General features: G+C 43.3%; 1 protein-coding gene across 1 annotated transcript in view; it reads right to left on the bottom strand.

Moving 5' to 3' along the window:
• The window catches only part of csmd3a (CUB and Sushi multiple domains 3a), a 287,911-nt gene that overhangs the window by 223,186 nt on the left and 52,057 nt on the right, over nucleotides 1-12,668 (bottom strand). The window contains 1 exon segment of the mRNA XM_066676154.1: nucleotides 3,876-3,988. Within this exon segment, the coding sequence (XP_066532251.1) occupies nucleotides 3,876-3,988 (113 nt within the window).

The raw sequence follows: 12,668 nt of genomic DNA, 5'->3' as shown, positions 1-12,668 counted from the left end.
CGAAAAATGCCTGCTGCCTTTCTGGCATCCACTGGCAAGTTAGACGAATGGTGGATGGTCAAGTCCAGTCCTTCTGCTCCCACAGTTTGTCACATTACTTAACCCAACTGTAGGTGTATGCATTTAGGAATTCACACTAGGGATTCATTCAAACTGGAACAACATAGCCACATGTAATGAAGCCTACCATCATAACATATCCTTAAAAGTGAAGGTAGGTTAGTGAGTTTGATGCAAAGTGTGAATTAACGGCAGCTAGAAAAACATCGGAATATGCTTGGACCAATGGTGGACCATCAAATTTGATCCCACCACTTGTAGAACCTAGTGATAATTTGATTTGACATGTAGGTTAGAGTTAAAGCAAGAGCACAAAAGTGAATCTAACTTAACCCAAAAGTTAGGTGCATGTACACTCGGGATTGAAAAATCTCCCGCAAAACTTCTGAAGACATTCTGGACCAGTGTTGGACGGTCAGGTCCGATCCCACCTGTTGTAACACCTGGTGCCTCTTAAAGAAGGACCCTCCTCAAATTAGATGCTTAATAAACCGTGCTTTATTAACATATCCTAATCTGTGGCGATGGATGGTAACAAGACGGGCAACTCATTGCAGATGCGGCAGGATTCCATGCCCTCCAGTGTGTAATAACTGGCAGGATTAATATTCCAAAGCCCATAAAATTCCAGAGAACATTAAGCCGAAAAGTGTGAGCCAAGGCCCCAGCCGGGCCTGAATTATTCAGTGTGTAAATGATGGAGCAGATGGGGGAGGCGTCCCATGGTCAGGTCAGAGGGGTGGCAGGTGGAAAAAGAGACAGAAAGAGGGAGAGAGAGTGTGGCTATCTGGGTCTGTCATGAGGCTGCTGAGGGGGGGATTGGTGGCTCTTTGAAGGTAGGGAATCAGTACGGGGGCCAAGCATCTGTTTTCACTTCCCGTTTTTACATGTAAGCGAGGGAGCTATGCTTTGCCAGAACTTTTCTGAGAAGTCAACACTAGAGGCACTTCTGGCTGATGTAAGTAACGTCGCAGGATCCGGAACAATTCCCCCCAAAAGCAGGATCACTCCAGGTGATTGCCCGGTTCAAGAACAACCAGAGACTTGTTTTACAAACTCTCTCAGCGCTGTTTTACATTTCTGGAATCTGGAATCTAGGCCCTCGTCACATCAGCGTATATATCCTTATTCCGATTCTCCATCCCTACTTTCTGTTCCTGATTATCCGACTCCCCGTTCTGCTTCGAAGGATCTGATTCTGCCTGCCGTTCCTAGCTGGCTGTTCCTTAATTCCACTCCTGATTGCTCTTGATCTTTGTCTCCACCTTCAATTCCCAAGTGGACGATTACATCTCTGCTCCGCGACTGGACACAGATACCTGCCTTTCCCAAACCGACTGATCCCATCTTCTAAATCCCAACTGGCCAATTCCACTTCTCAAATTCTGCGATCCTATCTTTCATTCCTGACTGACTACACGACCTTCCGTTTCTGATTGGGATTCCACCTTCCCAGCTCTTTTCCCCGATTCAGAAACATAAGCTCCAGGTCGGTTCTCCCCCTTCCATTCCTGACTGGCCAACTTCCATCATTCCGATTTTTAAACTCCCAACCATCTACTTCCACTTCACCAGTTGTTGCCAAATCCTACAATTCCTTTTATTTCCAGTTCCGTGTCTTACCTGTTTCCTAGTGTCTGATTCCAAATGTGGGTTGCCAAGTCCTATATCCATTCCTCCAATGACTGTCTGGTGGGACCTTCTGAATGGACCAATAGAAATGCTCCAAAATTACTTGGAATAAACTATTTGGTACCACTTTAAAATTAATCTACATTTATAAAGGTTTATGAATGGTTTAAAAATCTGTTTATTACATGTGTTTAATAATTAGATTGTAATCAACATAATAGTCATTAATAACCATTTGAAAAACAGAGATAAAAAGGGAAACAGTGACCCCTTTTCTTCTAAAAGTGAAAGTGTCAGAACATACTGAAAATGTTGAGGTAAAGTGAAAGTCCGGCCACCAGGCGCTCGCCAAGGAGCCCCCCCCCCCAGGCCTGGCTCCAGGGTGAGGCCCCAGTAACCCTACTCCGGGCAAGGGAGGCTGTGTCCGTGTTCTTGACTTATTCATCCTTGTCTTTATGGATCACTCTTTGTTCTGGCTCATCACCTAGGACCAATTTGCCTTGGGAGACCCTACCAGGGGCTATTGCCCCCGACAACATAGCTCCTAGGCTCACGCAGGCACGCAAAACCCTCCACCATGTTAAGGTGGTGATCCAAGGACATTATCATCAGTGTCTAAAATGACATTCCACTGGTGATTAATTGGTTAAACCTGGCGGTTAAATGGTTAACATATTAACAAGAAGAGTAAATGTCGACGGATGACAAATTAAGGTCAGTATCCGGAGATCTGGACTGGGTTGCACCGGTTTTGTTTGAGTTCATTCTTAAGTTTGTGTGCAAACTCTTTACTAAGTCGTTAGTTAACACTAGTTAGTTTCAAACTAGTCTTTTATTAAATCAGATTGCTCCACAAATCCTTTAACTAGTATCTACTAACCTATGTGTACTGAGGTAAACAATGGCACTTTTTCATGATGACAACACCTGCCAAAAACACACTGCCATGGAAATGGACATCAACCTGCATTTCTTACGTTTTACGGGGAAGAAAATATATTTTAAAATGTATACATTCAAACCAAACTGTATATTTATATTTACCAAACTCAATTAAATAAAATGAAATACATTTGTGTATATTTGTGTTTGTATTTCTCTCGTGACGACTGAATGCGTAAGGCCTTTTCAAAATAACGATTTATGCATTACAAATAACGGCAAAATTAACGACGGCACTTACAAAGTGAACAAAGAAATCAACCCAGGCTTAAATGTATGTCTTAATGAATAATAATTAAGTTTGTTATACAAACTAACAGCTTGCTTAGGGGTAGGTGTAAATATTGAGTAGTTACTAGCTCCTACGTATATACTAGTTTTGGTATAGTAATGCGCAATCGTAAATTTACGTTACATTTACGTTATAACTAGCCTACAGTGGAACGAGTGCGACCGGCCACTGAGCTTTAACTTTAGATGGATATGGATTCACTATTTGGCAAAAAGTAGGTCACTGTTGCACTTTATACATTATTATTAATGACTTATAAAGTCTTTAACCTAAGTAATAACCATTAATAAACAGAGTATAAACCATTTATAAACTTTATAAAGTGTGGTCTTATCAAAAGTGGTACCAAATCTTTCTACATTGACCTCCACTGAAAGTTGTGTTTTTTTTCTCCTCTTGTGAAGTTACTATCTTAGAGATACGATGATATATTACTTCTTTATTACATACAGGACCCCCATCATTCTGTATATAGACATTTTCGGTTTAGTATTTTGGGCTCCTTGTGCTTATGTTTTACCACTCCGACTTGATCCTTAGACAAGGGCACAACACTTGTTTCCAATTCAAGCTGAGCCTTGACTTTCGAGCAAATCAAATAAAAAGGGACGTGTGACGAGGTGAAATTTAGTGCTCTCAGCCGCGACTTGTTTTCACAGCCACACTTTTCATTCCGAGCTGCTGTGCTCACTTCCGCAGCTCCAGACCTTCCTCGCACATGTCGAGAATCACCATCCGAAGACCGGGATTGACACTCGGGCCCTCGTTTCCTGCCTGTTTTTTTTTTTTTTCCGTCAGTGACTCGCCCGTCTGGAGTGAGCTCAGTATCACCGAGCTGCTTGCTCTTTTAAACGACCACACAAGAGTGTGATTTGGCGCCCCGCTGCCATCTGCATGCCCAAAGCCCAGCGCCCACGGCAGGGGGAATTAGGAAAACAACACTCCTCACCTTCGTAATAGATTTTGAAGCCGTGGGCGCTGACGGCGAAGTCACTGGTGAGGCGAAGGGAGAAAATGGAGCCCGTGCTTGTGACCGGAGCTGGCACCTGGAATCCTGTTAACCTGAGATAGAGAGAGAGAGAGAGAGAGAGAGAGAGAGAGAGAGAGAGAGAGAGAGAGAGAGAGAGAAGAACACAGAGGTTTGAGTCAGACACAAGGAAATGCTTTCCATGGCTCATTCCGTATCACAAACACCTCTTAAAATCACCCCCAAGGCACTGGATGGTGCTCCATCAGCCCAGAGATGGTAGTCCCACTCCACCACGACTTAACTCTGGGAAGTCTTATAACCTACCGGTCGGTCCTTTGGTGTTGGGCATGATTACTTCAGACTCATAGACTGTGAATGCCAGTTTCCACACCTTAAAATGCATGAAAATGTGTCTTCTATAGCCCTACCAAGATAGAGAAGGATAGAAAGTGAAATTTCTCTGGCCCTTGTAAAGAAACCGCCTGTGTGCGATGCTTGATGGAACAGTTACCGTCCTGTCACCCCGACAAAACCGGCCTTAATCTACTCTTATTCCTTCTCATCATGCATGACAATCGCAGCTCTCCAGGGCTCGTTCCTGTCGAGCCTTTGCCACGGAAACGCAACGCAAACGCGAGCGCCCCGGCTCTCAATTTCACATCGGCACTCATCCTCGCCCCGGCGTCCCATTTATAACGGCGCTCTGAAGTCTGATTTCAGCTAACAGGGAAGATCAAACAGTCCGTGTAATATCCGGTGTAACATTAGTATAAAGCTTCAGCGAATTTCATCATCAGCACTTCTACAGATGAGGAACACTTCAAGCCAAACTCCTCAACAAGGCCGCACTCGCCGTATACGCAATCATCACAGCGAAACACGAAAGACGAGCCGCAATAACGAACCGTCTATCCACAGCGCCTCCTGCAGATCACTGCAAACAGATCATTTCAGAGATGAATTTCCAACAGAACTGAAGCGGAACCTCACGGCACGCCCAGCCTCTAACACCAGAGAAGTGTAATTACATTGTATTACAGTGTAATTACAGAATCACGACGTTTACAACGTAATTACAGCAATATAATTATATACAGTATAATTAGTTAAACCCAAAATTCCTCATTAATTTTTTTAATTATTATTACAAATGAATTTCTCATACATGTATTACAATGTAATTACACTAGAACTAAATATTTAACAGTATTAAGTGTATTTATGTAAAACCAATAGTATATACACTGATATGTTAGGCTGTTTATCAATGTAGGTTGTTTTATTACAATATAATTACAGGTTTATACATATATATTTGATATATTAGGTCTTTATTTTTATCAATGTATTATTACATAGTAATTACATAGTATTTACAGATGAATTATTTGTTTTTGTTTTTTTTATCAGTGCACTGTTACTATTATTACAATGCAATTCTATATAAAGTGAGACACTCACTTTCCTATGGAAACCCCACTGTTACAATGTAACTACAGTGTATTTGCAAGAATGTACCTATATTACACCACTATTACAGTGGTATTCTGTTCATTTTCAATAGCACTGCAATATCACAAACACAATACAAATACAAAACAAAGTCAAATACAACATTACAATGGGGTTTCAAAGATTTTTGGTCAGAACTACCACAAATTCACTAGTTCTAGAGCTATTGTTCAGTTCTATAGACTTTAACTAACCTCCAGGAAGTGTTCCTTAAGATAAAATGTACCTAGCGTTTCTTTTCTGTGGTGAAAAAAAAGGCAGTGGAGAATTTGAACGACGAGCTGTGTCCGTCATGCTTGTTTATTTCTTTTCATTTCCTTGAGTTCACATTTGCATTCCGTTTGCGAAGCCAAGATGGAGAGTGGTGTGAAATGTGGGGGAGCAAGGTGGTACATTCACATCACTGACAGCTACTGCTTTATTTGAGTCAACACTGTCATTAATGTTTGGAGTAAAATATAATGTTGCCTTTCACGATGTCCAGAATCCCACGTCTGCTTGCTTTGCTCTGAGTAAATGTTGGCGTAACTCACCGTCTGTGGATTCTAAAGATGGACAGTTAGAGAAACACTGGTTTATCTTTGGATTGGTTCTGTTTTCGAATAAAGTGCAGTGGGGAAATGAACACTATAAAGAGTCATTGTAATCTAACAACAGATCATCCGAAATGCTTATAAAACACTCTGATTGAGATGTCGAACATTCTGTCCTTAACCCCCTGGAGTACAAGGCCTTTTAGCCACGTCTCAGGTGACCTGACATGCCGTGATATTTTAACCTTCCTCCTGTGTTAGCTTTCTGTTACCCTCTCTTATGTTAATATTAATGTTAATGTTAATTATCAACCAATTTGTTTCTTTCCTCTTGTTGACCTTGTTAGGCTTCCTTCTCCATGAAAGACTGGTTTTAATTTTTCATTGTTGCAGACTGTAAACTGGAGATGTACACTCTACAAAACTCTAACTCTAAACTGACTGGGCCTTACATGTCTGGACATGTCTGTCTTTCCTTGTTTTGTGAAACAGACAAAGATAGAAGCCCCTAACTGAAGCTCGAGTGGTTGTAGGAGGAGCCAGCTGTAGGCTGTTGGTGTATAGTGTGTTTATGATTCCAGATTTGGCACTTGTTATTGTTTTCTGATTTAAAATTATACCTGGGTTGAAATTGACCCTAACAACAGAAAAGCCATCATTTCAGTCATTCATTCATTCATTATCTGTAAGCGCTTATCCAGTTCAGGGTTGCGGTGGGTCCAGAGCCTACCTGGAATCATTGGGTTCAAGGCGGGAATACACCCTGGAGGGGGCGCCAGTCCTTCACAGGGCAACACAGACACACACACACACTCACACACCTACGGACACTTTTGAGTCGCCAATCCACCTACCAATGTGTGTTTTTAGACTGTGGGAGCACCCGGAGCACCCGGAGGGAACCCACGCAGACACAGGGAGAACACACCACACTCCTCACAGACAGTCACCCGAAGGAAACCCACGCAGACACAGGGAGAACACACCACACTCCTCACAGACAGTCACCCGGAGCGGGAATCGAACCCACAACCTCCAGGCCCCTGGAGCGGTGTGACTGCAACAGTACCTGCTGCACCACCGTGCCACCCGCCATCATTTCAATAAGAGCATTATTGAATCTTGCTATAAGCATCTTTGGTTAAATCAACTCTAAACATGGACATCCCAAAAACCTATTTTCAAAGGTGCTGATATAAAGTGAAAAAACACACTGTGAACATTTAAGAAGTTTTCTTTTCGGCTCTGAACTCTGTAAACATGGGTGTTGTCTTCACACTGGTGTTTACAGCTTTCTGATGTTTTAATTAGTTTTTCTTCTATTTTGCTATGAATCTGAATCTATGATGTCACACTGTAGTTTTTGAAACCTGTGGCTCACAAATTGACTATTCATAAGATAGGTGTGAAACACAGGTGAGAAATCCCCTCCCCACTGTCAACGACAATGGCCCCCATAACCCCCACCTCACCCCATCAGTGAGACCAACCGAACCATTTGTTTGTAAATGGTGCTATATCTTAGACACATCAAAACATATGAGCTTCAGAAGACTGCTTAAAAGCAGCAGAGAGCATCCAAAATTCACTTCAAGGCGTTTTTTTCCCTCTATCAGCTGAGCTCTGTGCCTCTGCGCAATTACGCAGTTACGCAATTGCGCAAATCATTTACGATCAGCTTCAGGAAATCCGCTGATGGAATATATACTGAACTAGCGTAGCGTCAATGCTAATCAGCGCCAAACATGCTTCAGAAAATCGAGTCAAATATATTTCACTTACTCATCACAAAATGAAGCCGTTTCTCCTCAGGCAGCTGAAATGCATGACTGTGCCCTCTTGGAATGTCAAAAGACAGGTATGTGCTTCTGTTTATATGACTAAAATTAGCATTTTCACATTTCATAATCCTCCAATAAGAGCGGCCGGATTATCATACTATTATCATACGAATATGTATGAGTCGGCCATCAAGGGTCGTCTGAGACATGCCTCTTGTTTTTAATCGTTCTGTAACAACCAGGTAAAAATACATTTCTTTTCAAACTTTTCAACATTTGAAAAGTAGACCCTTTAAGGTTTCTGGGGGTATGTTTAGTAGGTTTCTAGGACAAAAACTCGCTGAGTTGTGTAAGTGTTTTGGCTCAAGTTCTGATGTATCCTGCAGGCAGGAGCTCTGACTCCAGAGGGTTAAACATATATAACCCTAGAGTGCTATTTAAATGCTGTGCTTTGGAGAGAAAAGTTGCTTAGCAGTAAACTTCTGCAATTAGAATGAAGAACTAATGACTTTAAATGGATATAAGGAAGTACATCCTGAATGGAAAAAGGGTGTGGATAAACAGAAAGGTGTATGGCCTAAAAGACCAATGTGGGAAGTGTCTGGGCCTTGGGCAAATGAGACATGATGGCCCCCAAGTCAGGGTCAGGGAATTCACAATGAGAAATGAGCTGGCAGAATCATGTCTGGGATTTGCGAAAGTAATCTTGGACAACAGGACAAGTGATCATTGATCTGGTCTCCATAATTAGCAGATTGTGGGATTGTTCCAGTGAAGATTCCACCTTAAGCAACTTCTAAAGCCAACACTCTTTGACTCTACATTGGATATGAATTCTAAAGATGGATATTTCCTACAGTAATTTTGGTGTATTTTTTTTATAATTTTGTCTGTTTCTTCAGTTTTGTTGCCAAAAATGACTCCAACCCTACTGTAACCGAGCCTCTCCCATATGCAATCAAACCCATTGAAAAGCAAATGTCAGCTCTAACCCCCCAACCCCCCCATTGGCCACAGTGTAATTGTGTACAGTCTTTGATTTCTCTGCCCCATTTAACAGCTCTAATCAAAATAATACGGCATCTGGACGACCCCAGGTCTGGCTTTGGCAGCAGTGTCTACAAAGACCCCCCTGTGGACCTCCTAGTGATAAACAGCAGATTGTAGGTTTGTATTTGCACCAGGGAAGTTTACTCCATAATCCAAGTCTAGACCTCACATGTAGAATGACCTACATTCGGCAGTAGAGCAGAGAGAAAGAGCAGTCAGTCGGTGGGAAAGCGGAATTACCTTGAAATTACTTTGTAAAGGTATAGTTTATATTCCAGAACAAACCCTTTGGGTGAGCGCATGCGCAGAGGGATTAATTACCAGTGGTGAGAAATAATGAAAGACGGCTCGATTTCTCCATGGGGGTAGCAGTCATTCTGTGGGAAGGTATGCAAACACAAACACACACACACACACCCAAGAAGATACACCTCCAATGTACACATCAACAACAACAATACACAGGTGACTACGAGTGAGATCTTGTAGCAAAGAAAAGAACACAACCTGGAAACAGCCTCGACTTCCCTGTCTAATCAGGCCACACATTTCATACCGAGTTATAGCCCCGGTTCTGGGCAATTCTTGTGAAATTTGTGCCTTTGTTCCTGACGTTCCAGATCTGGGAGGAGGCGGGCAGCTTGGGAGCCGGAGTCAGAAGGTGTGGGGGGGGGGGGGGCGGGGGGGTTGGGCAGAGTTGGATTTGGTCAAATTTAATTCAGCCGCTCTGAGCTGCCGCAAGCAAAAGGCAGTCGAGTAATTGCGCCACACCTGATTAGGTTCGGGAGGTATCCGGATTACAGCGAGCGTTTTCCTCTTCCCGAGTCGCCCCTTTCTGAAGACTCTGCTGGAAAGGTCAGTTAAAGCTGAGCTGCTAATGCTCCGGCACCTTCCTGCCACCATCCTGCTTAATTACTTCCAGATGAAGAGGACTGCAACAGGGAAACGGTCAAAAGTAGCTCCCAGAGGCCCACCTTAAGACCCTCGGAGGGGTCAGATCTGGAGAGGGTATGGAGTCGATAAACCTCAAGACGGATTTTCAGAGCACATAGCTGGGCATTTCATTTTGTTACAAGATTCATTCATTCATTCATTCATTCATTCATTCATTCACCTGCCTGTCTGTTTGTGAATACATCCAATCATTCAGTTGTCTGTTCGTTTGTTCATTTTTTAATTAATTTGTCCTTAATCCATTCGTCCATTCATAAATTAATTAATTAATTAATTGATTAATTAATTAATTAATTCATTCATTCATTCATTCATTCACTTGTTCATTCGCTCAATAATTCAATCACTCTTTCATTCACTAATCCGTGAATTTGTCCATCCTTTCATTCATTAATAAATGCATTCATTCATTTATTCATCATTCACTCATTCAGTTACCCATCCATTTGTTCACTCGTCAAGTCATCCATTCATTTATTTGCCTTCATTTGTTTGTTCTTTCATTCATTAAATCATCTTTTTCTTTCTTCCATTCATTCATTTGCAAGTTCATCTGTTCATTCACTCATTCATGCATTTACTAATATGGTCTTTTATTCCTTCATTCATTCTGTTTTTATTTGTTTGTTCATTCATTTATTCATCCATTCATTCATGTATACATCTATTCATTTGCTCACTTATATTATATATTAATTAATTAATCCATTCATTAGTTAATTCATTCATTCAATCATTCGCTTGTCCAATCATTGATCTTCTGCAATGGCTTCATCCTGATCTTTTTCAGCATAAGGTAGGAACACACCCTGGACTAGGTATCACATACTCACCCATTCACTCACACCCTCACCAAGTCAGCCACTCACACATTCACAACTGTGGACAACCTTACACAGATACTCAGTCTCTCACACACTCACCCAGTCACTCACACTCTCATAACTGAGGACAGTCTCTCACACTCACCCATTCACTCACACTCACCCAGTCACTCACACTCTCATAACTGAGGACAGTCTCTCACACTCACCCATTCACTCACCTGTCAACAATTTCACACACTCACCCAGTCACTCACATTCATATAACTGAGGACAGTCTCTCACACTCACCCATTCACTCACCTGTCAACAAATTCACACACTCACGCATTCACTCACCTGTCAACAATTTCACACACTCACCCAGTCACTCACATTCTCATAACTGAGGAAAGTCTGTCACACTCACCCATTCACTCACCTGTTGCCAATTTCACACACTCATCCAGTCACTCACACACAATGCTGTGTAGAATAAAGAAGTCTCTATGTGTGTGTGTGTGTGTGTGTTTGAAGTCTGTGTGTGTTTCCTCAGTTGTAGCTGCTTGTAACCTGCAGTAACACACAGCTCTGTGTCCAGTTCTGTCCACTGAAGCGAGAGGAAGAGCAAACTGAGTGTGGGGAGCAAAGGCCCAGGTCCAAAAAAACATAAACAAGAGCACGGAACACATTCAGCTGCAGGACACACTCGCATCGAACCGATTCCTCATTGCCTCCCTGACCAGTGGATCTGTATTCAGGAACATCCCAACTGACCACTGCTGGGAGACAGGCCTCTGATTTTGGGATTTCAGCACCACGTCTCTGTCCACTGCGTTTCAGAATACACTGCTAACCATCACTCCAGAGGCAGGGAGGTGTACTGCCTGGAACGTTCTGCGACTGTAAATCAGGCTTAGAAAGGAGATACACACAGTGGTGAGCAAATGTGGGGGGGCACTACTGGTCAAATGACCAACCGGTGCCTTGCGGAGACCATAGAGGGTTATGCTAATTCTCGAGCAAAGCATTTATTTATTGGTTGGGCAACAAACAATGACACGCCATAAATCCACTCAGCAGAGACTTTAATGGAGACTGTTGGAAAACGTGTGAAGGTTTTTTCCTTCTGTTATTAGACAGTGATGGTATTCAGAAGCAGTCAATGTTCGGTCAACCCCCTGCTGATGGACTTGGCCAAATATATCTGCATTCGAGGTCCCCCAAGTGGTCACTGCTGATTTTCCTCACTTCAGCACCATGTCGCTGTCCGTCGCATTGGTTTAATACATGCCCAACCACGAACTCCAATGTCTCGACATGCTCAGAGGAGAACACTCGCTGCCCATTTGTGAGATCGCCCCAGAAGAGTCAGATGAAATACGAGGGTCATTTGCCCCCTCCCCCCCCCCCCCCCCCCAGAGAGAAGCGAAGCCAGCTGTGCTCTCACAGAGTCAATCTCCCAATGATAGGGCCTCGGACAGCTGTTCGACCGAGGAATGCCGAAGTAGCCACTGTCTACTCCGTTTCGATTGTAGCGACAGTCCCCACTAGCCTCTGCAGGAGTCCTGCTGGAGGCAGGCCGTTCATCAAATGCAATCTCGCGGAGCGGTCAGCCTCGGGATGCCGTGTCGGAGTCTGACGGCGTGCGAGAAAAACGATGGGGGCTTGATGACAGTGTACATGCGGAATGTCAAGTGGAATGTACTCGGCCTGCAAAACATCAACAGCAGTGGGACAGCGACATGATGGACTACAGTGTTCGCGGGTGAATTCTCCGCCGCTGCGGCGAGGAGGCTCCTCGACGGGTCTTCTCAGTTTCATGGGCAGCACTGACAGCAAACAGGCACTGGACGAGACAAGGCCAATTACTGCGGCAAGGCACAGCCGAGATCTGACCCAACTCCGTTATCCAATTAGCGGGATATGCTCTGAGGGGCGAGTAAATAACTGTTTGATTTGCCGTGCAGGCGCCACGCTCTGACCAGATGGGCTTTGTTCAAATTAATCGTCTTGATGTTGCAGTGTTTTGCCTGATGATAGTCGCTATTAGTCTCTTCCCGTCTCTCCGAGATCCCTGATGCTGGGAATCTTCCTTTAAAGCGGAGCCAGGGAAACAGGGATTAGTATGGAAATGAG

Source organism: Hoplias malabaricus, chromosome 1, assembly GCF_029633855.1.
Source record: "Hoplias malabaricus isolate fHopMal1 chromosome 1, fHopMal1.hap1, whole genome shotgun sequence".
NCBI lineage: Eukaryota > Metazoa > Chordata > Actinopteri > Characiformes > Erythrinidae > Hoplias > Hoplias malabaricus.
Note: the sequence above shows the minus strand (reverse complement) of the source record. Positions and strands in the feature narration are given on the sequence as shown.